A 23,276-nucleotide genomic window follows, 5' to 3' on the forward strand; every position below is an offset into this window, starting at 1 on the left:
CGGCCGCGCCTGACAGAACCGGCCCCGCCGCCCCGCGCCGCCCCGCTCGGCCCGCGGCCCCCGGGACGCTCCGGAACCGGCCCCGACCCGGCCCCGGCTCCGCCCGGCGCTTCTCCGGTGGGCGCGACGCTGGCGGCGGGCGCGGGACGCTCTGTCGCGACAGGCGGCTGGGGCAGCCCGGGGGCCTTCGGCAGCGGCGGCGCCGGCGAGAGCAGCGGCGGGAGCGGAGCCGGGGCAGGTGAGGGAGAGCGGGGCTGGGGCCGGGGCCGGGCCGGCGCTTGGGACAGCTTGGGACAGCTTGGGACAGCTTGGGACAGCTTGGGACAGCTTGGGGCTGGGGTCGGGCCGGAACACCCGCTGCCCCGGGCCCTGAGGGTTCGGTCAGCGGCCCCCGGTCTCTGCGCCCTCACCGACCCTCTTCCCGCCCCCCAGCATGGACACCGACCTGTACGACGAGTTTGGGAACTACATCGGGCCCGAGTTGGACTCGGACGATGATGACGACGAGCTGGGCCGAGAGTCCAAAGACCTGGACGAGGTGAGTGGGGTGGAGGGGAGAAAGGGCAGCGAGCCCGGGGCCGGCGGCGCTCGTCAGGCCCCGGCCCCTGAGCGGGGACGGGCCCGCGGCTGCTCCTGCCCCGTGCGGGGTCTGGTGAGACGGGTCGGTGCGGGGCTCCGAAACCCGGGGGTCGGAGTGGGCCTGGTGTTTAAAGAATTCACAAAATCTGTTCCTGGGGTAAACAGAAGGAGTTCTTGCTGGGGTGGCGGTGGAAACTGGGAGCCCCTGGCGCTCGGACTGGGTTTGGCTGGGTTTGGTGTCAGTCCCGTGGAGGGTCCGTGTCCCTCCGGGAGCCCCTCAGGAGGGAGCTGAGGGGAGCCGGATCCTCGCGGGGGGAGGCAGAGCAAGAGCCCACGGACACGGGGGGAGCAGAGGGGCTGCCCCACAGGGGAAACGAGGGAGCCCCCTCCCATCTCCTGCTGGTGCCTGTGGGGTGGGGGTTGTGTTACCCGGGTGTGGCTCTGGTGGGAGTCGCTGCCTGTGTCCCTGCGAGTCCAGGGGCTGTTCCTGGCCCAGGTGCTGTGCGAGGAGCCGCACTGCTCCTCCGGGAGCGGCTCCCAGGGCACCTCTCTGGGTGCTGGGGCTGCGCTGAGGGTCCCTGGCTTGGGGCTGACCCCAGGCCTGTGCCCTGAGGGTGAGCCTTGTTCGCAGCTGGAGGATGATGATGATGACGATGACATGGGGGAGCACGACGAGGAGCACCCCGGGATGGAGGTGGTGCTGCACGAGGACAAGAAGTATTACCCCACAGCAGAGGAGGTCTATGGGCCTGAGGTGGAGACCATCGTGCAGGAGGAGGACACACAGCCACTCACTGGTGAGTGGGGAGGGGGCTGTGGGAGGAGAAGGCTCTTAATGGATCCTTGAGAAGGGGAAATAATATTCCCTTCTGTCCTGCCCCTTTGGAGTCCCCTCATAGCCTCAGGAGCTCTGCCTGGTGTGTGCAGATTCACGCACTTGAGATTTTTGCAAATCCAAACAAACGTACCTTTGGAAGAACAGGAATCAGCAGAGATGGGAAAACTATTTAAGGGAAAAGTAAATGCATTTAAGTGATCTCCTTTGATCCCTTTATACTGGAATGGTTTGGCTGGGAGGCCCTGCAGTGGCCACCTCCTGCAGCTTTGACAAGCAGCCGTGAGAATCTGTCAGCTGGAAAATTGAGGGGCTGTCAGCAAAACTCCCCATTCCTGGGGCCATTCCTGACCCTGCTGGTTCAGGGGCTCTGGGAACAGTTTGTTGTTCTTTCTCTTGTTTCAGAGCCCATTATTAAACCCGTGAAAACCAAGAAGTTCTCCCTGATGGAGCAGACGCTGCCGGTCACTGTCTACGAGATGGAGTGAGTGTGGGGCTGGGGGAGGCACATCTGGGGGCTCTGGCTTGGTGTGTCACTGACCCCAGCACGGACCTGAGAGCAGCCAATTCCCAGGTTCTGAACCCAAAAGGAGGAAGTGCAGGACAAACCACTTCACAGACATTTTCCCTCCCTGCCAGCAGCACAGGGTAGGGTTGGACACACAAGGGGAATCTCACCTTGGGGGCTGAGATCAAGCTCCATAGCAAGAGTCTGGCTTAAGAAATGTTCTTAGAGTGGTTTGGGTTGCAAGAGACCTTAAAACCCATCCAGTCCCATCCCTGCCATGGGCAGGGACACCTCCCACTATCCCAGGTTGCTCCAAACCCCAATGTCCAACCTGGCCTTGGTCACTTCCAGGGATGGAGCAGCCACAGCTTCTTTGGCCAGCCTGGCAGATATACACATGGTCAGTATGTAGCACACATCATACTGGGACATTTTGGGTTGATCCCAGTCTCGGATTAGGTCCCATCTGTTCCAGTTTCCACTGGGAATTTTTGTGCTGCTGGGTGAGTGCCGAGTGCTGTGCAGTCAGCAGGACACTGCAGCTGTGCTGCGGGGGTCTGTTGGTTGTGTCCCAATGCAGCTTCTTGGACACCAGGGCTGGGAGAAATCCTCCTGGAAAAAAATTCCAAATGCATTTAAAATTGGAGATGTGATATCAAACGAGTTTTCTGCGGAATAAAAACCGTCCTTTGCTTTTCCTGGTAAAAGTCTGATGTTGGAGCAGCATCTGTGCATTGTGGTGGGTGGAGGGTCCGTGTCCCTGAGTGTGCTGTGTGCCTGTGTTGTCTCTCTTTGGGATGAGCAGATGGAGCTGTGGGAGTCTCCTTGGGCTCATCTCTCCACTCACCACTTTGTGTCCTGTCAGGGCTTTTCCCAGTTGTAAATGTTCCTCTCCAGGTGTGGGTCCCAGAAGCAGGTGTGGCTGAGCAGCAGTTCCCTGGTGCTGAGCAGTGCCTCTGCCTGGCACCCAGCAGCCTCGTGTTTTCCAGAGGGGACAGGATGTTCCTGCAGCTGGTGCTCACTCAGGGGTCCCTCAGTTGCCCGGGTCTGTGCTCAGTGCTTGGGGGGTTTTGCAGAGCTAGAGCAGAGCCCAAGAGCTGCTGGGGCTGGTTTTTCTCAGCCCTTGCTTTGGCTCAGTCCCTGTCCTGGGCTCTGCATTATCCCCCACCTCCCTGATCCCTGTATGCTCTGCTCATTCCATTTGTAATTAATTCATTTTTCTCCTGTTTGTTGATATAAATGGTTAGGATGGGCAAAGAGAAGTTCCTTGTGGGATGTAGCCAGAAACCTGCAAGCTTGGTATTGATTTCCCATTTAGCCTTATTTTCAGACCAATTAGGAAGGTTTTAATCGGGGTTAGTATTGATTGCTGTATTTTTTAGCTCTTAATCAAAACGTTTTACATTAAGAAGTCTGTTGCATCAGTAAAAATTTAATCTGTTTAAAAAGGAAATTATTTGACAGCACTTATTCTCTGCAGGCCTCTGGCAGTGCCTGCATGTTTTATAGCCTCCCTTTTTTTTTTAGGGATGGTAATTTAGGATCTCAATTATCTTTTGGCCAGCATCCATCCAGAAGTGACCAGCTCATCATTACCCAGCTCAGCTGCTGATTTGAAAAAGACTTAATTCCTTGAGTCCCTGGAATGTCACTGTTTTAAGACTTGAAAATCAGAATTAATGGTCTGTGGAACCCCTGGCTGCTTTCAGAGCTCCATAGGGTGCTTGTTATCCAGCACCACGATTTACCTGACTGCCTGCCATGGTTAGAGTGGAAGTGCTTCATCATCTGAGTACATGGATGTGATTTTTGCTTCCAGTACTGACTAGAAGAGAAGACAAATATTCAATAATATTCCATTGCTGGCAGCTTTACCAGCTCCATATCCTCCCACCCACTGCCATCTGTCTGGGACTCCAACTCTCTTGTCCTCCCCATCTGGAAAGTGGGATTCTTCCTCCGCAGGGCATTGGCAGAATAAAAGTTTGGCGAGGATTCAGGGGGCACCTTGGATAGAAAGTATAGCTGAAAAGCAGCACCTGCTTTTCTTAGACACAGCAGAAGCCTCCAACAGCCTTTTGTGTTTTGTTCCTGCAGTTTCCTGGCAGATCTGATGGACAACTCGGAGCTGATCCGGAATGTGACTCTGTGTGGGCACCTGCACCACGGCAAGGTACTGTGAATGTCCACAATACAGGAGTAGTGATGGTGACCTGTCTGCTTGCTTTGCCAGCCCTCCTGGGCCCTGGTTTTCTGCAGCAGCACCTTCTGCTCCTCCTGCTCGTGCACTTATTTATAGAATCCAAGGATGGATTGGGTTGGAAGGGACCTTAAAGCCCATCCAGTGCCACCCCTGCCATGGCAGGGACACCTTCCACTGTCCCAGACTGCTCCAAGCCCCGTCCAGCCTGGCCTTGGACCCTGCCAGGGATCCAGGGGCAGCCACAGCTGCTCTGGGCACCCTGTGCCAGGGCCTCAGCACCTTCTTCCCAATATCCCATCTAACCCTGCCTTCCTCCAGCTTAAGGCCATTCCCCCTTGTCCTGGCGCTACATTTCCCTGTGAAGTTTGTAGATCTTTTTTTTTGTAGGTTGAATTATAGGTTTTACAATAAGCTGCTCAGCGTGCTCTGTGCTGCCACTGGAGGGATGGGGTTGTGTTTGTGTCTGTCTGAAAAGAGGAACCTCCTTTCTCTGCTCTTTTCCAGACATGTTTTGTTGACTGCCTGATTGAGCAGACGCACCCAGAAATCCGGAAGCGCTATGATCAGGATGTGAGTGAACTGCTGGGGAATTCCTGCCCTGGGGAACACGGGGTGGTTTTACATCCTGAGGGAGGGTGACTGTGCATGGGGACAAGGTGGTTCAGTGACTGGAATGTAGGATTGGGAAGCCAGAGCTCAGTCCTAATTCTTCTTCTGTCCCGTGCTTGTCACCTCAGTGATGTGTCAGAGTTATCGTGTCCTGCTTCAGACTGAATATCTGATACCAAAATACGAGACTGATTCTTGATTTGTCTTTGCAGCTCTGCTACACTGATATATTGTTCACAGAGCAGGAGGTGAGTGGTCTTGTAGTGATTGTATTCAGTTGTCTCATGCGTTACTTACAGTTGCTGCAGGCAGTTTCCTCGTCCATTTTAATGCCTTTCTGTGCCTTCCTCATTTTGGTTATTTTCTTTATCAATAAAACAATCTACTCCTCTTGTTTGCCTCAGGAAGATTCCTGATCCAACTTCCTTCCCTCAACTCCTTGTATGTTTTTATATCCTGTGTCATGTTAAATCTACAGCAGAGTCACCCCAGTCTGGGGGTAATTATTACTTTCTTTGAGAGAAAAAGGAGGGAGAGCTTTGCACCTCAATTGGAGATGAGGAAAAAATTATGTCAAAATAAATGCATTTGTCCTTGTTTTCCTTAGCTCTGACTCCATGTGCACTCTGGGCATGAGTGGGAATGTTATTTCAAATCATGACCAGAACAATCCTTTAAAGCACTTTTTTTGTCCTCTCAGTGTTCTACTTTATACTCCGTGTGAGCAAATCTTGTGCTTTGAGGTGTAACTTAGTGGCAGCAGAGGGTGAAAGCACAAACAAACACCCACATTCTCTCTCAGGTATTGCCTGTAGTACCTCCTCAGCTGAAATCAGGTGTGGAGGGTGCAGTGGTGGCTCACCAGTCCTAGCAGTACAGATGGGAGAGCTGGGCTGGGTACTTCGGTGATCTGAGGTTATTGCTCTCTTCCAGGATGAATGTTTACTTCTTTCCATCTTTCTGATTTTCCCTTGATCTTCTTCTACATCTGTACGTGTTGATTTTTTAAATTTTTTTTTTTCTTTACCTGTAATCCTGGTTTCCTGTGTTTCAGAGGGGGGTGGGGATCAAGAGCACCCCAGTGACGATTGTTCTCCCAGACACCAAAGGAAAGTCTTTCCTCTTCAACATCATTGACACTCCAGGTGATTGTGCAGTCCTGAAAATCCTGCTGTGGGAAGCCCTTAGCTTTGTTTTGTACTTTTTATACCTGATTCCACCCTAGTCCTGAGCACTCAGCCGAGTTCATTCCTGTGAAGTCACTTCGAGCAGTACTGACCCATAATCACCCAGGATAGTTTGGGGTGAAGGGACCTTAAAGTCCATCTAGTTCCAACCCCTGCCATGGGCAGGGACAAGTCAGGCTCATGTTTGTGATTAGCTGGCCTAAATGAGGGCTGGTGAGGCTGAAGAGGTGTTTCACTCAAGCAGCAAAGGTAGAATTTCCTTTCCCAGGTATTGCCATGTGCAGGGGGATCCTTCTTTGCTCAAAGGCTGTTGCCCCACAGTGAGACTCAGCAAGTTCCTCAGGCCTTTGACATGCTCCTGTGGAGGCAACATAATCATAGATCAACTTGTAAGAAACTTTAGGGACGAGGGTCTTGGGACACATCTGCTAAGCTACAGCTCGGGATGAGGGAGGTTAGAGCGCAGGAGGAGGCTGGGGGGAGAGGCATCTGTTGTCTGTGAGAAGAAATCTTCCTCGTTTTCCTAAGCTACGTGCACAGAGCTGTGAGAAAAACAGTCACAAATGTGAGGAAAAGTGCCTGTTAAACAAGTTGTTGTGTGCATTCTCAGAAAATAGCATTAGAGCTGAGGCTAAATCCCATGGGGAGCTCTGGCAGCCGGTCCTCGTCTGAGGAGGAACCGTCTCCGTTCTGCCTCTCTGGGTAGCAGCAACCAGAGGAATCTGCAGAGCCCCACGGCTTCCCACCCTGTGTGCTGCTGCTGCACCGGGGCTCACTGCTTCTCACTGCCCACCTTTGTGTGGTTTTGAAGGTCATGTGAATTTTTCTGACGAGGTGACGGCCGGCCTTCGCATCTCAGATGGCGTCGTGCTCTTCATCGACGCGGCCGAGGGGGTGAGTGCCACGTTCTCCTGGGGCTTACATCCCTCCCTCTGGAGTCTGTGCTCCTGCCTTAGCATGAAGGCCTGGGATGGGTTCAGCTTTCTGGGGTGAAGGGCTTTTGGAGGACGGTGTGGGAAATGAGGGTGTTTTCCATCTGAACAGGCAGCCAAGCCTCTGGCTGCTGTGTCCAGGCTGATGTGATGCTGTGGCCCGTTGGCTGATTGTCTGACTTGTGTGCATCTCTATCCCCATGATACCTAAAACTGAGCAGGTTATTTATATCAGAGATCTCCACAGGGTTGGATTCAAGGAATTTGGTTGGGTTAGCACCTATTTCTGAATTTCAAGGGGATTAGCTGGTTGCTGAGCTTGGGCTTTTCTGCAGCCTGGCAGCAGAGTAAGGGTCACTGGTTGCCTCTCACGCCCCAAATAGCATTTTGTGGAGGCTTTCCTGGGGCTCTGAGCTGGCTGCTCCCTGCAGGTGATGCTGAACACGGAGAGGCTGATCAAGCACGCGGTGCAGGAGAGGCTGGCAGTGACTGTGTGCATCAACAAGATCGACAGACTCATCCTGGAGCTGAAACTGCCCCCCACAGACGCTTATTACAAACTCAGACACATTGTAGACGAAGTTAATGGTCTGATCAGGTGAGGGTGCTTGGGGTGGTGCATTGCTAGTGCTTGCTGTCCCTGTCCCATGGCTCTCTGTGAGCCCTGCATGTGCCTGAAAACTCATCAGTTTGTCTCTTGGTGTGTTGAGTCATAGAAAATGGTCCAGGAAGAACCACTGGAAGTTCATCTCTGCTAATACGTTGAATTAAGCAGAATTGGTTCTTCCTGGCAAAGTCCAGGGGATTTCATTTCCCCTGCCCCATTTCATTTCTCCTTCATTAAAAAAGTAGAGAAAGTAGACATATGACCAGAGCAGGGAATTTGTGCTCTCAAGTGTCTGAAATACACTGAAATGATCTAGGTCGTGTCCCAAACTGGGGTTGAGATGTCTCAAAGCTCTTTAATACTTGCTACAAAACTAAAAGAGGATTTGCTGTCTCAACTCCTAAACAAGGATTACGACACTGACACAGTCCAATCTCCTTGCCAGCCCTGCTAAGGAAAGGGAGGGACGTCTTAGTAGCCATGCATCATCTCTGTGGGTTCTTCTGCATCCAGGCATTTTTTAACAGCATTCTGCCCTTCAAGTGTGTGTGGATTTGCACACAAGCTCCTTGGCATGTCTCTGTTCAGTGTGTGCTGGCATCAGGCAGCTGGGAGCAGGGTAATTCACCCTGCCTAGCACGGCTGTGAGCTCATTAAACCTGTTTGGATTAAATTATATCCCTGTATTATCTTTTCCCTCACCTGGTTGACCAACTCGGCTGCTTTTTTAGAGAAAGAAAAATGATCCCAGATAAAAAAATTTGAAGCATTTGTGCTGGTAACTTTTTAGTTCTAGGGTCTTTAAATCTTTGCACATTAATGCTTTGAAGTTTATAGGCAGAAAATGTTCCTGACCCTGAGATTCTGATGGCAAGCAAGCTGCAGCCTGTTTAAAGATGCTTTTTGGCAATGCAGCCTCCTTGCCTGTCACTGCTGTAGGGTGTGGGAAGTGGGTTGAAGTGTCTTCTTTGGTTCATAACATTGATTTGGTTTTATTTTTCTCCTCTCAGCATGTATTCCACCGACGAGAACCTCGTGCTGTCTCCCCTTCTGGGGAACGTGTGTTTCTCCAGCTCTCAGTACAGCATCTGCTTCACACTGGGGTCTTTTGCAAAGATTTATGCAGACACATATGGTAAGGATTAGCCAGAAACCTGGTGCACTTCAACATCTCACTTCCCAACCTTTCTTGTGGAGGTTTTATAAGCCATTCAGCTTCCCCTGCACATGGCCAATGTTTGTGTTCTGGAATTACTGAGAGCTGAGTGGTGCTGCAGAGCTGAGCCTCAGGGGTTAAAAAGCAGAAACACAGTTTTAGCAAGATATTTTCTCTTGATAAATGTTTCTTGAGTCAGAAGCCAAGATTTTTTTCATTCCCTAAGCAGAAATAACAAGCAGTTGAATGCAGGTGTGTGTGTGTTGTGCTCTGCCTCCTTGTCAGCAGCTCAGGAGTGAAGCAGTTAAGCTCTGTCTGCCTTTTCCCAAAAGTCCAAGACTCAGCTGCAGCTGGGCACAAGCTTTGCCCACAAGGTTTTGCACTCTTGCCCTCATTCTTTTTTAAGAAACTGTCTTTTTCTGGCTTGGATTTAATTTTCTGCTCCCCAGGTGCCCACTCAAGGCAATCTGCTGAGTGTAGCAGCGGGCTCTGTGCTGGCATTAGCAGCTGCACAGCCCAGGTTTTTGAAGTCCCCCACTGGGGAATTTGGGGATCTGTAGGAGCTGAGAGCAGGGGAAGAAGGAAGTTGTAAAGCAGCTGGGGCAGCTCTTGCAGGGAACTTGGCCTGAGGGAGGATGAAGTTGTAGAGGTCAGGGACTGATGGTGTCAGGCCTGTCACGTGTCCTGAGAGTTTGGAGCAATAAATGAGCTCCCTGAGTGTCACAGCATTAACTGAGAGCCTGCTGGGGTGAGAGCTCCTTCTGAGGCTGAGGACAGCACAGCTGGCAGGAGATGCCAGCCAGGTGGGGAAGGCAGGAGCTGAATGGGTGCTTGGAGTTGGGAATCGTGGATTCTGGTCACCAGGAATTGTATGTGCAGCCACCACATGTCAGCTAACAGCAGTTAGAGCAGCATCAGTGTCCAGACTGCAGCCACCAGGAAATTCCTTGTGCTCACACATCTGCCCACAGCAAAGGTTTGTTTGGAACCTGCTGTAGGTTCTCATCCTGTCCTGGTATTTGTAAATTCACCATGACAGCCACTGCACTGGACCTTCAGCACTGTGTTTGGCTGTGTGCTCCTTGAGAAGGAGACAGGAACCTGGAGATGTTTAGCAGGGCAGAAAATGCTGGTGGTGAGCCTGCAGGTCCCAGGGGTGGAGGCCATTCCAGCACCTTGGCACTGCAGCAGCAGTCACAGCGTTCCTGTTTGGAAGTGCAGCAGATGTGGCTCCTGCAGCACTCCTCAGCTCTGACCCCGTGCGTAGCAGAGAGCTGAGGAGTGTTCCTGGGAAGCCAGTCTGTGAACTGCAGTGTCCCTGGGCTGCTGGGGACATTCCCAGTGGCCTCTTTCTGCTCATCTCTGCCTGGTCTCCCCAGGACAGCGCCTAGTCTTTCACTCAGAATTGGGACGAGGCATTCGCTCATCAGCATCAGTTCATTAAATTGAATCCTCAGGCTTGTTTTAAAAGCCAAAAAATAAAGGTTTCCAAGCTGAGAGAAAAGCAGTGACATCTGAGAGACTTTTTCATTTGCTTTTTCCTTTAGGAGACATCAATTACCAGGAGTTTGCAAAGCGGCTTTGGGGCGACATCTACTTCAATCCAAAGACGTAAGAACCCTGTTTAAATGTTTTAATGTTGATTTATTCCCAGGTTTATCCCTCCATTCCCTGTAAAATGTGGACTAGATGACCATCCAAGGTCACTCCTGATCCTATGATCCTATGGTGGAGTAATATCTGGGAAGGGTTGAATCAGGCCTCCTGCCCAGTGTGAACCCACATGGTCCTGAATCCCACAAGCAGGAGCAGAGAGGCTCCTCTGGCCTTCATATGGAGTAAGCCTGGCCCATGTGTCCCTGACAGCTTCCCAGGGGATTGGGAGGGAGAAGAGGAGAAGCTGGGAGGAGCAGAGGCTCTGTCGGGGTGCTGGCAGGCTGCAGTTCTTGCTCCTCACCTCCCTGGTCTCCAACAGCCGCAAGTTCACCAAAAAGGCCCCGACGAGCAGTTCCCAGCGCAGCTTCGTGGAGTTCATTCTGGAGCCCCTGTACAAGATCTTGGCTCAGGTCTGTGATGGGTCATTCTTCCTCCCATAGCTCCAGGCAGGAGCAGCTGGGGCTGGGCACTGGGTGGTAGCTGGTGGGTCTGGTCCTGTCCCATTCTGTAGTGGAATCTGCGCAGGGTGGACTTGGAGGTGCAGAGTAATCGTTATTTCTTGCAAATGCAGTGTCATATTTGCAGTGAGTAGAACAGTCCTTGCTCTTCCTTGTGTGCCCTGATAGCAGTCAAGTGACGGTGCTTGGACTTGGAGCAAAGACATGGAGCACAAGTTGGATGAGGAGGAGTTGGGTGTCTCAGCCTGGAGAAAAGGAGGCTCAGAGGGGACCTTCTTGCTTTCTACAACTCCCTCACAGGAGGGGGCAGCTGTGGGGGGTTGGGCTCTGCTCCCACTCAGCAGGGACAGGACAAGAGAAAAGGCCTCAGGTTGTGCAGGGGGAGGTTTAGATTGGAGATTAGGGAAAATTTCTTCCCCCAAGGGGTTGTTCAGCCCTGGCACAGCTGCCCACAGCAGTGGTGGAGTCACCATGCCTGGAAGAATTGAAAAGCCATGTAAATGTGGCCCTTGGAGACTAACATGATTTAATGGTGGCCTTGGCAGTGCTGGGGAAATGGTTGGACTCAATGATCTTAGAGAGCTTTTCCAGCCCTAAAGATTCCACGATTCTATGATTTGACCTGTCTGGCTCTCATGTGAGCTCTAAATGAGCGCAGGTTGAGAGCTCTGTGGCTGGTGGCTTGTGTGTGATGCTGCACTGAGGAGTTACTGACTGGGACCCCCACAGTGAACCTGAGAGTGGGACTTGTCTTGCAGGTGGTGGGGGATGTGGACACAACCCTGCCCAGGACTCTGGATGAACTTGGCATCCACCTGACCAAAGAGGAATTAAAACTGAACATCCGGCCCCTGCTGCGGCTCGTCTGCAAGAAGTTCTTTGGGGAGTTCACAGGTACGAGCTGTTTGTCTTCCCCTCCACAATCCTCCTTATATCCCCAGTACCTCACACCAAGAGTTGAACCCTGTTTAAATGTTTTTAAACTTGCTCAGATCCTGCTCAATTTCCCAAATCTAAACTAAACTATGACCCCACTTGCCCACAGGACAGCCTGAGACACTGCTCACCTCTCCGCTGCTGCTGTGGGTGCTGCAGTCACTGTGGCTGTGCCTTGTGTTTATGGAGTCTATTTTTTTTCCTCTGCACTGGTTAACTCTGTCCTCACCAAGTGTTCCTGTTCCAGGCTTTGTGGACATGTGTGTGCAGCACATCCCCTCCCCGAAAGTGGGGGCCAAGACAAAAATTGAGCACACCTACACCGGCGGTGTCGACTCTGACCTGGGGGAGGCCATGAGCGAGTGTGACCCTGACGTAAGGAAACTCCTGTGTTTGCTCTGAGCGTGCAAAACCAAGGCCAGCAGACTCTGCTCCCCCTGCCCTGCCAGGGCAGCTGCCTCCCAGCCAGCTATCTGCACAGATTTGACTTGCAGCGCTAAAACCTCTCATCCAACACTGGAACAAATCTCTTCACTCTAAGGAGCTTCAGCTGCCTGCCAGGGCAGCCCTGGAGAGAGGGAATTGTTTCACAGTGTTCAGAGAAGAACAGGACTAGGTCAGGACTCCAGAGCATGTGGGAGCTGCGGGGTGGGTTTGTGTCCTTTTGCAGTCTTTTTGTCCCTTTTCCTTGAAGTTTGATTCTCTCTCCAAACTCTAAAAAACTGCATGGTGCTGATAAAAATAACCCTGTGTTAGTTAGTCAGCACCTTTCCTCTCCCAGCCCTGCAAACCCTTCCTCCTCCAACAGCTTGCACTGAGCTGTCATTCGAAGTTGTCTGGAGCCACCAACGCCGGCAGCTGAGTGAGAAATTTGCCTGTGACTTTTGCTTTGATGTCTGCAGAGAAAATTAATCTCTTTTTTTAATGAGTTGTGATTATCCACATAAAACTGCACAGTGGTGACTGTCACGTCACCAGTGTGGAGTGACCTTGTGGCACTGGAAGCTGTGATCTTGGGGGGCTCAGGTGCTCTGCCCTGGGCAGGTTTGCAGGCCAGCAGGTGACATTTTTCCTCATGGCTTTGTCCCAGCCACCATTTGCTGCTCTACAAGAGTAAGGACAGGAGCTCCAGAACAGTCCACCACAGTCATTCCAGGGCTTTCCATACTGGGCAAGGAGATGTAAGGCTTCCAGGAGCAGGAACTGAAGGACTTGGCAGATCAAAACAAAATCAAAAAAATTCTTAATTCCAGCCCACTAGTCCCTTTTGTCCAGAAATCATAGAATATTCTGGGTTGGAAGGGATCCACAGGGATCATCAGAGTCCAGTCCTCCCAGGTCTGTTTCTATTTCTTGACTGTGTTTTGAAAGAAGCTCATTTCTGTCTCTCTGTGTCACGGGAAGGGTCCCTTGATGTGCCACACAACCAAAATGTACAGCACTGATGATGGTGTCCAGTTCCACGCCTTTGGCAGAGTGCTCAGTGGCACCATCCACGCTGGGCAGCCTGTGAAGGTCCTTGGGGAGAACTACACCCTGGAAGATGAGGAGGATTCCCAGATCTGCACTGTCGGACGCCTCTGGATTTCAGTTGCAAGGTACGGAAAGCTCTGGCAATGTGCTCACTGGGAGAGGAGTCACCTGGAGTCAGGTGAGGGGCTGGGAGGGAGGGAGAACTGCCAGAGAGAGGGAGGAGGAAGATGCTGCAAGGTCTGAGGCTGCAGTGGTGCTGTCCTGCCTTTCAGGTATCACATTGAGGTGAACAGGGTTCCTGCTGGCAACTGGGTGCTGATCGAGGGCGTGGACCAGCCCATAGTGAAGACGGCGACTGTGACGGAGCCTCGGGGCAATGAGGAGGTACTGTGCCTGGCTGGCATTGCTCAGCCTTCCAGGGAGGCAACGTGATGGGGTACTGCCCAAAAGCTCCCCTGGTGGGGTTAAAGAATCCCTGTGTGCTCCCATGGTGAGGCTAGAGAGTCTCTGTCTGGCATGGTGCCAGGGCACAAGAGCCGCTGAGGGAGTTTCACATGCTGTGTCTTACCCTGAGGACATGTAGGGTTGCAGTTTCAGCTCTTTGTTCTCTGGTTCCAGGCTCAGATCTTCCGTCCCTTGAAGTTCAACACCACGTCTGTTATCAAAATAGCTGTGGAGCCAGTCAACCCCTCAGAGCTCCCCAAAATGCTGGATGGTCTCCGCAAAGTCAACAAGAGCTACCCCTCACTTACAACTAAGGTACTGCTGGGGGCAGCTGGATTACATGATTTCCAGAGTTCCCTTCCAGCCTTAATTGTTCTGTGATTCTATATGTGTGTGGCTGTTTCCACCCAGTGCTGGGAGCAGCCTTTGGGCTGACCTTCAAAATAATCAGGTTTTTTACCATAGGTTGTTATGTTTGTTGTGGGTCTTCTCATGCTGTTTCAGTTGATCTCATAAATTATGTAGAAATAGCAGAAAAGTGTAAATCCAGCAGAAAAACACACAGCCTGCTGTGCCAGGGAAGCAGTTTTCTGCAGAGCCCAGCAGCACTTCCTCCTGGAAAAGTCTGTGGGAGCTTTCCTTGTGGTGTTCTGACTCTTAACAAGTGTATTTAAGGCTGATCCCTCCTCAGGCTTGAGTAGGAGCCTGGAAGGCAAGAACTGTGAGCAGCTGAATCCCTCTCCTCTCTTGCAGGTGGAAGAGTCTGGGGAGCATGTGATCCTGGGAACAGGAGAGCTGTACCTGGACTGTGTGATGCATGATCTGCGGAAGATGTATTCTGAGATTGACATCAAGGTGAGGGAATGAGAGAGGGATTTTCCCCACTGGAAACCCTGGACAGGGTTTTGCTCCCCTCTGTCAGAAGGGTAAGAAAAAGAACCTACTTGAATATACAGAATGAATTTTGTCACATTCCTGTAAAAGTCAAAACAAAAAAAAAAGCTGTTAGGGTGTAAAAGGGCCTCTTACAGCCTGACTGTCACACCAGTGGGGCTGAGAGACTGCACATTGGCTTGGAGAAGAGTTTCCCATATTCCAGCTTTCCCTTGTGCCTCAGCCATTTCCTGGCTAGCATCAAATAAATAAGTTGAGCAGAATTTTTCATACCTGGAATTGAAAATTTAAATTTTCCTGTCTCATTTGAAAGCATCAGTGCTTCATACACGACCCTGATTAAAACATTGCCAGTTGAACCAGTTTTTCCTTGCAGGTGTTCAGAGGTTTCAAACAGTCTTTTTACAAACAAAAAAGTACTGGAAACCAAACAAACTTTGTTCTTTTAGGTGGCTGATCCAGTGGTGACATTCTGTGAGACAGTGGTGGAAACATCCTCCCTGAAGTGCTTTGCTGAGACACCCAACAAGAAGTAAGGGCTCTGGAAGAGCTGGGCACGGGAGGGGGCAGAGGGAGGGTCCATCCCCTCCAAGGGGGCTGTTCCCTCTGGCTGTTGTCCACTGAGTGGCACATGCCTGAGTGAGCAATGTCCCATTGACCTGAACTCCTCAGGAGCACACCAGAGTCCCAGGGATGTTCCTGTGCTGTGTAGGAGCTCTGAGAATGGAGGGAATGAAGAGACATCCACATCCTCCTTTTTCCCTAAGTGTCACACCTTCTCAGCAGTTCTGAGAGGTGTTCTGGGATCCTGGAGCAGGTGCCAAGGAGCCTAGTTCCTGCCTTCAGTCACTCCCCCAATAATTTCATGAGCAAGAGCTATGTCTTCTCTTACCCATATGTGATTTTGGATTTGTTCTTCCTGGTGATGCCCTGGGGCCTTGCAGCTGCTCTCATCTCCCTCCTCCAGCACCTCACAGTCCATGTGACAGGAAGAGGGAGGCCTGGAAGGGAACATGGTGGAGATCTGTGTGCACAGGGTGCTCCCATACCTGAATTTGCAGAGAAATCATGATCTGCTGAAGTTGACTCTCCTCTGTTCCCTTATGGTTTCTGGTTCTTGCCTTCCTTTATTCTGAGACAATCTCACCACATTTGGCAGCCTTATTTCTGGGAACAGAGAGGTTCCAGTCTCTTCACAGAATCATAGGATGGGTTGGGTTGAAAGCAACCTTAAAGATCATCCAGTTCCAAGCCCTCCTGTGGGCAGGGACAGCTTCCACCAGACTAGGTTGTTCCCAGTCTTTGGACAGGCTTTGATCTTCTGGGCACATGGAATGGCCTGTGCTGGGGGTGGGTTTCAGGCATTGGGGGGTTCTCTGAGGCAGCATCTGGTGTCAGACACAGCTCTCAGAGGCACTTTGCCTGGCCCATGGGCTCCCTCTGCAGCCTTGGACAGGGGCTGGATGTGAGAGAGGAGGGCTGGAGCTACGCTGTCCCTCAGTGGTCTCCTCCTGGGGCTGAACAGGCTCCAGGGAGCAGTAGCTGAGCCCTTGGGCTGTGTTCACAAGGAACAGCAGTGGATGCAGGTGCGTGCAGTCAGAGAATCACAGAATTGTGGAGGTATTAAGGTTGGAGAAGACCCTAAACAAAGTCCAACTGTCAGCCCAGCACCACCCGTCACGTTCACCACTAAACCATGTCTACAAGTGCCACATCCACACATTTTTTGAACAGTTCCAGGGATGATGACTCCACCACTGCCATGGGCAGCTGTGCCAGGCCTTTACAACCTTTTCTGTGTAGAAGTTTTCCCTAATACCTCACTTACACCTCCTCTGGCTCTACTTGAGGCCACTTCTTCTCATCCTGTCCTTTCTTCCCTGGGAGCAGAGTCTGACCCCCACCCCAGCTGTCCCCTCCTGTCAGGGAGTTGTGAGGAGCCACAAGGTCCCCCCTGAGACTCCTTTTCTCCAGGCTGAGCCCCACCAGCTCCCTCAGCTATTCCTGGTGCTCCAGACCCTTCCCTAGCTCCTTTCCCTTCCCTGGACACATCCCAGCCCCTTCCATGTCCTTTTTGCAGTGCAGGGCTGCCAGTCCCTATGGTCTTTCCAGTAACCCCCATTTCCATCAGTGTGGATGATGGCGACTGTCTCTCCTCAGGAACAAGATCACGATGATTGCTGAGCCCCTGGAGAAGGGACTGGCGGAGGACATTGAGAACGAAGTGGTGCAGATAACATGGAACAGGTATGAGTGATCTGGGAGAGCAGGAATCCAGCTGGAAGTAAATAACTGGGGAAAAGGGAATGCTGGGATCTGCAGGGTGGGTGCACAGTATCAGGCAGCAGCCTCTAGGCAGGGATCCTGGTTTGGTTTTCCTGCCAGCCACTCTGTGAGCATCTCTGGCTGAGACTTTTGTGCCTGAAGAGAACAGGGTTGTAAAAACATCGTGAGTGCAGGTCAGATTCTTGTTTCCTAAAACTTCTTCCCTTTCTCTCTATCAGAAAGAAGCTGGGTGAATTCTTCCAGACCAAATATGACTGGGATTTGCTGGCAGCCCGTTCCATCTGGGCCTTTGGGCCAGACGCCACTGGCCCAAACATCCTGGTAGATGACACACTGCCCTCAGAGGTGAGGAGTGAGGGCCACTCTTCAGTGAGACCTTTGTCCCGTGGTGCCAGGAGGTGCCCACTCCTCCCAGAACTTTCAGCAAGGCCCTGGTGCCTTTGGGGTGCTCATTGTTTGCCACAGCTCAGACCTGCTGCACTTTCCCCACAATGATCCTACACTGGTTAGCAGGTCACCTGTTATTTTTCAGGTGTTGCTGTTTGAGCCAATGTCCTCAACTTGCCAAAATTTGCTACTAATGGCCTTTCCTCTCAGGATTACCAGAATATGGACTCTTAATTTATAGTGCTCTAGAAATTACATAGTGCTGATGCTCTTGAGCTGTGAGAGGGAGGGGTGGACTTTGAGGGCACAAGGGACACTGCTGCTCTTTTGGAAACTGGCTTTTGAACACTGGGTGTTACTGGCTGTGATAAGTTGTGGTCTCTGAAGCTGTCTGTCTGTCTGTCTCTAGGTGGACAAGTCTCTGCTGGGCTCAGTGAAGGACAGCATTGTGCAGGGCTTCCAGTGGGGGACCAGGGAAGGGCCCCTCTGTGATGAATGTAAGTGGGACCTGCAGGGAAATTGAGATAATGAGATCGGTTATATTCTTCCATCTCTCAGCATTCAGGTGTTCCAGGCTGGGCAGGGCTTGGAGCAGTCTGGTCTAGTGGAAGGTGTCCCTGCCTATGGCAAGGAGTTGGACTAGATCAGCTTTAAGGCTCCTTCCAACCCGAATCATTCCATGACTCTGTGGTATGCAGGCTTATGATGTGGTCATGCGTTCCCTGCTGGAATTAAATTTAGGAGAAGTGCTGGTGGCTCTGGGCGTTTGGGCATCTGGGGATGTGTTTGGTGCTGGCAGAGAACGTCCCCCGGGGTCACTGGCTGTCATTTCTCCCTTGGCAGTGATCCGCAATGTGAAGTTCAAGATCCTGGACGCGGTGATTGCTCAGGAGCCCTTGCACCGGGGTGGAGGGCAGATCATCCCCACGGCCCGCAGGGTCGTCTACTCCGCCTTCCTCATGGTGAGGGTTTGCCTTGTGCTGGGCTGATCCCCACGGAGCTGCCCCGGGGATGTGGGTGCACACTGACTCATTCACCCATCAATGTCTGCAGTGCCCTTGTGGGCTGGCACACGAGTCCCGCAGGCCTGCGTTCCAGCCTGGATGGAAACTGCTGTGCATCTGCTCTCTCTCACTCTTGCTCCTGCTGGGCTTGCTGCGGAGGGTGGGCATGGGGGAGAGGGCGGCGTGACTCATGCCCAGAGGGAGAAAAGCTCCTTTTGCTGTTTGTGATGTTGGTTTGGGCAGCCATGAGGCAGCAAGAGCCCTGTAATCTTGTCAGGTGTTGGGTTTGACCAGAGAACTCGAGCTGTGCTGGTGCTGTGGGAGGCTCAGTGGCTGTCCCCTGTCCCCTCACAGGCCACCCCTCGCCTGATGGAGCCCTACTACTTCGTGGAGGTTCAGGCTCCTGCCGACTGCGTGTCTGCCGTGTACACGGTGCTGGCCCGGCGCAGGTGAGCTGCTCCCGCTGCCAGCAGTGGGGGTTTGCACAGCAGCAGTGTTGGGATCTGGGCTGTTGGAGAATTCCACAGTCCTGGCACTGGTGCAGAGGGTGAAGTCTGCATGAAGTGACAGTTGGAAGCTTCCTGACTGATCCTGGCCCTGAGCAGTGCGAGGAGGGGATGTTCAGGATCACACGCAGCCTTTGGGTTGTGCCTGGTTCTTCCTGAGTGTCAGAGAGGAGAATGTACAAAGCAGTGTGCTCAGCCCTGGGGCCCCAGCACAGGAAGGACTTGGACCTCCCTCAGTGGCTCCAGACGGGGCCAGGAAGATGCTCAGGGGGCTGGAGCGACTTCCCTCTAAAAACGGATTGGGAGATCTGGGGTGGTTCAATGTGGGGAAAAGAAGGCTCCAGGGAAACATTAGAGCCCCTTCTAATGCCTAAAGGGGCTCCAAGAAAGCTGGACAAGGGCCTGGAGTGCCAGGACAAGGAGGAATGGCTTCCCACTGCCAAAGAACAGGGTTAGATGGGATATGGGAAAGAAATTCTTGGCTGTGAGGGTGGGGAGTCCCTGGCATAGGTTGCCCAGAGAAGCTGTGGCTGCTCCATCCCTGGAAGTGTCCAAGGCCAGGCTGGACAGGGCTTGGAGCCACCTGAGATAGTGCAAGGTATCCCTGCCCATGGTAGAGGGGATGGAAATGTGTGGGGTTTGAGGTCCCTTCCCACCCAGACCAGCCCATGATCCTGTGACACATGGGAACGCTGATCCTTTGCCACGTTTGCAGAGGCCACGTGACCCAGGATGCTCCGATCCCAGGCTCTCCCCTCTACACCATCAAAGCCTTCATCCCAGCCATTGATTCCTTTGGGTTTGAGACAGACTTGAGGACCCACACGCAGGGACAAGCCTTCTCTCTCTCTGTCTTCCACCACTGGCAGGTGAGTCCATGCCCTGGGGAGATGGGGAAGAGGGACAGGTAGGATCAGGCACCAGGTAGGTGTGGCCAGTGCCACAGCTCCAGCAGAGCAGGAAAGCTCTGGAGAACATCCTCGGAAAATAATGTTCTCTGGCCACTTCTGTGTCTGGGGCAGATCAGGTCCTGTGGGAGCCACAGCTGTGTGGTGCACAGTGGTTTGAGGTACAGCTCCATGAGAGCAGCAGCTGCAGTCTGAGCCCTGGCCTAAAGGTTGGTGTTTCAAAGTCCAAGGCTCAGCTCTGAAACAGAAAGCCTGCCTGCTTTGTGGAGGGAGTTGTGCTGACCAGGACTTACATGGGTTGTTCTGTTAGGAGGTGTTTAGGGGTCTTGCAGTACTCCCTGGGGAAGAGACATGTCCTTGGCTTGAGTTTTCAGCACTGTGTCACTGACTTCTCACAAGCATGACCACCAGCAGTGACATGAGTCTGTGTGCCAGAGGAGCAGACAGGGTGTTGGGGTGTCTGTGGGACCCAGGGACGTTTCCTGTTGCATTTGGGGTCTCCAGAACCAGCCCCAGCATCACACTCACATCCTGGCCCTGTGTTTCAGATTGTGCCTGGTGACCCCTTGGACAAGAGCATCGTCATCCGGCCGTTGGAGCCGCAGCCAGCCCCACATCTGGCCAGGGAGTTCATGATCAAGACCAGGCGTAGGAAGGTATGTCTGGGACAAATCCCTGTAGTGTCCCTCTGTCCCAGCAGCTGAGCTGTTGCAGTGTTGTCCCTTGGGTGTGCCACATCCCCTCTGTGTTCCCAGAGGGGTCTGATGTCCTTTGTGCCCCAGGACGTCCCCTGTGCTGCCTGTCAGAGCCTGTCGGTCCCATCGGTGACTCCAGCCCAAAACAGGATCCTGTGGCCTCTGCTGAGCCCTGCTCCCTCCCCAGCCCCTCTGGCCCCTCAGTGGCCTGGTGTAGCCCCCTTGTGCAGCAGAAAAACAGCAGGATCCGGTTTCTGGGCTGGAGGGGCTGCAGAGGGAATCAAGCTCCCTGTGGAGGGCAGTGAGCTGGTAGATGTGCTCAGCAGCAGAAACCACATTTGCACGTTCCTGAGGTGTGTTAGATGCCTTCAAGCTGCAGAGAAGCACCTCATACCTTTCTTGGAGCCTGAAAATTTACCTGTGTGTGGGACACAAAGTCTCTTCAGTGGGCTCTCTGGGCAGTGGCTGTATGGGGAATGACCCTGGCCTTGTGTTATCCTGCAGGGCCTGAGTGAAGACGTGAGCATCAGCAAGTTCTTCGACGACCCCATGTTGCTGGAACTGGCCAAGCAAGACGTCGTTCTCAACTACCCCATGTGAACCTGCTGCCCTGGCATGGGGGCTGACCTGAGCCCTGGCTGGCACCTGCTGGTCCTTCCCCATCCCTGCTTGCCCAGCCTCAGCTCCTGGAGGCTCAGGGCAGGCAGGGAGCTGCTCCTCAGGTCACTTCCTTGGCTGTAGGAGTCTCCATGGACCAATTGTGGGCATTCTCCATAGGGGGAGCAGCCCAGATCCAGAGCCCTGATCCATGTTGTATTGTTAGTTTCCAGCTGCTGTTGCCTCCAGAGAGGTTTTTTTCCCTTTGGATAGGCTCCTCCAGCACATGGAGCTGAGCAGAGTCAGGATGGATTCCTGAGGTCTGGGCCTCAACTGTGTCAAGCATTTCAGGCAGCTGAAATGGGGGTTGGTGGGGGGGATGGTGGGGGCCGTGGTTTACCAGCCTCTGGAGGAAGAGAGATGAGTCTGACTTTGATGTTTTTGTACCCCTTTTATGAACCCTTGTAAACGTTTAGTACAAACTTCCAGGCTGGGCTTAGTCTGATTGTCCCTAGACATGGCAGTGCTGGGGGAGGCTCTGCTTTCCCAGAGCTTCCAGTACACACTGTCAGGATTTCTCCCATCCTCAGCACTGTAGCACTCCCAAGGACTCCCTGTCTCCCAGCTATCCCACTCCTGCCTGTGGTAGTGAATGGACCAGTCAGCCCAGGCCTGTTTTTTTTTTTCCCCCCGCTCAATCTTGTCAAGTTTACAGGGATTTCATTAGCTGCTCATCCTCTGAGAGGTTTTTAGTGCTCCCTGTCTACTCCTCTGCTTTGTCTCTCACTCTGAACTCTGCCCCAGTTCTGTTCCATGTATGGCTGTGGAAGCAGGGCTGATTTACACCTCCTGGGGACACTCCTGCCCTCCCCTGACTGCCCCCAGCCTGAGCTGGCCTGGCCCTGCCCTGGTGCTGCCCTGCTGAGTTTGGCCCTGGCAGCCTCATTCATCCCAGTGACACTCCTGGGAACCTGTCCCAGAGCATCCCTGCACTCCAGGGGGCTTGAGATGGCCCTGGGGCACCAGCACGGGGCGCAGAGGGTAAAGCTGAGGACAGCCTCCTCCCCCACTCCCCAAACCTGCCAGCTGCTGGTGGAAGCTGGGAGGCACTGGGCTGCCATAAGCACAGGATAGGAAGCATCCATGGAAAGCACATCCAGCCATCCCACCAGGTGCTGGGTCTCTGCGGAAACTGCATGTTGTGTGGGGATAATTCAGGCCAGTGGAGCATCAAAACCAGGGAGGGGAAGGATTTCCTGTCAGCCGACATCGGCATCACCTCCCGGGCCGTGCTGCTGCCCCACCCCATGGCCCAGCGGGAAGGTGCACCGTGCCAGGCTCCAGCCCCATCAGCAGGCTCAGCTTTTCCAGGGATGCGGTCCTGGGGCTCCAGCCCTATCAGCAGGCTCAGCTTTTCCAGGGATGCCATCCTGGGGCTCCAGCCCTATCAGCAGGCTCAGCTTTTCCAGGGATGCGGTCCTGGGGCTCCAGCCCCATCAGCAGGCTCAGCTTTTCCAGGGGTGCGGTCCTGGGGCTCCAGCCCCATCAGCAGGCTCAGCTTTTCCAGGGATGGGGTCCTGGGGCTCCAGCCCCATCAGCAGGCTCAGCTTTTCCAGGGATGGGGTCCTGGGGCTCCAGCCCCATCAGCAGGCTCAGCTTTTCCAGGGATGCCGTCCTGGGGCTCCAGCCCTATCAGCAGGCTCAGCTTTTCCTGCCGGGCGGTGCCAGGAGGGTTCCCCTCACCTCCCATACCTGCCCTGGCACTGTGGCCTCATCCATGGCATGTTCCCTCTCTGTCCTGGGGGAAAGTGGGGCTCAATCCTGGCTTGATGCAAGCACAATACACCCTGGCACCCCCATGGCCACGCAGCGAGTCCTTATCACTTCACTGTGATATCACTATCACAGCCCAGCACCAAACTGGGCCCCCAGGGAGCAGGCCAGGCCTCTCTTGGGACAACCCCTGGAATGCTCCTGCCAGGGCTGCAGCGGGATCAGTGTCCGGGCCTTGGTGGTGCTCGGTGCTGCACTGCACGTCCCAGGGCTCGGGGAAGGCCCTTGGCTCCAGAGCCAAGTTTGTCATAGGAAGAGGACATCCATCATCCCAGCCTCGGGCTCTCCAGGGCCGGATAACGGGGCCGGCTGGGGCCCTGGGAACACCCATGGATGGGCATCGGTGCCAGTCGCATCTTCCTTCGGAGAGCAGAACCCCGAGGCTGCAATGCCCCCACTGGATCCCTGCGGGTGCGGGCATCGCCCCGGCCGTCACCCCGGGGGAGGGCGGCGGGACGCGGCCGGGCAGGCGTGGGAAGGAGCCGGTTCTCACGCAGGCTCTTCCCGGCAGCTGGAAAACGCTGACCCGCAGCGGGGCCGACAGCCGCAAACCTGGCCCTGCGCACGTGAGCTGGGGATTTTC

The 23,276-nt window shown here is 53.5% G+C and overlaps 1 protein-coding gene across 1 annotated transcript; it reads left to right on the forward strand.

Annotated features, from left to right (window-relative positions):
- Positions 1-177: 177 nt before the first annotated feature.
- On the forward strand, positions 178-21,342 carry EFTUD2 (elongation factor Tu GTP binding domain containing 2). The gene is made up of 28 exons (XM_066205080.1): positions 178-238; positions 433-538; positions 1,211-1,376; positions 1,820-1,898; positions 4,020-4,095; positions 4,630-4,695; positions 4,947-4,982; positions 5,789-5,879; positions 6,733-6,815; positions 7,285-7,451; positions 8,471-8,595; positions 10,164-10,227; positions 10,592-10,682; positions 11,489-11,624; positions 11,914-12,041; positions 13,071-13,264; positions 13,412-13,523; positions 13,758-13,898; positions 14,337-14,438; positions 14,927-15,009; positions 16,638-16,724; positions 16,982-17,108; positions 17,560-17,647; positions 17,994-18,112; positions 18,509-18,603; positions 19,376-19,529; positions 20,117-20,224; positions 20,768-21,342. The coding sequence occupies exons 2-28, from the start codon at positions 434-436 to the stop codon at positions 20,861-20,863; spliced, it is 2,919 nt and encodes a 972-aa protein (XP_066061177.1). The 5' UTR covers positions 178-238; position 433; the 3' UTR covers positions 20,864-21,342.
- The last annotated feature ends 1,934 nt before the right edge of the window (positions 21,343-23,276 follow it).

This window comes from Chamaea fasciata, unplaced genomic scaffold (genome assembly GCF_029207755.1).
Source record: "Chamaea fasciata isolate MVZ Bird 193981 ecotype frontalis unplaced genomic scaffold, bChaFas1.0.hap1 SCAF_27, whole genome shotgun sequence".
NCBI classification, from domain to species: Eukaryota; Metazoa; Chordata; class Aves; order Passeriformes; family Sylviidae; genus Chamaea; species Chamaea fasciata.

Coding starts and splice junctions, on each gene's coding strand:
- EFTUD2 (XM_066205080.1), top strand. CDS start 434: ATGGACACCGACCTGTACGACGAGTTTGGGAACTACATCGGGCCCGAG. Junction 8,596..10,163: donor GATTTATGCAGACACATATG/GTAAGGATTAGC, acceptor TTTTTCCTTTAG/GAGACATCAATTACCAGGAG. Junction 15,010..16,637: donor GCTGAGACACCCAACAAGAA/GTAAGGGCTCTG, acceptor GTCTCTCCTCAG/GAACAAGATCACGATGATTG.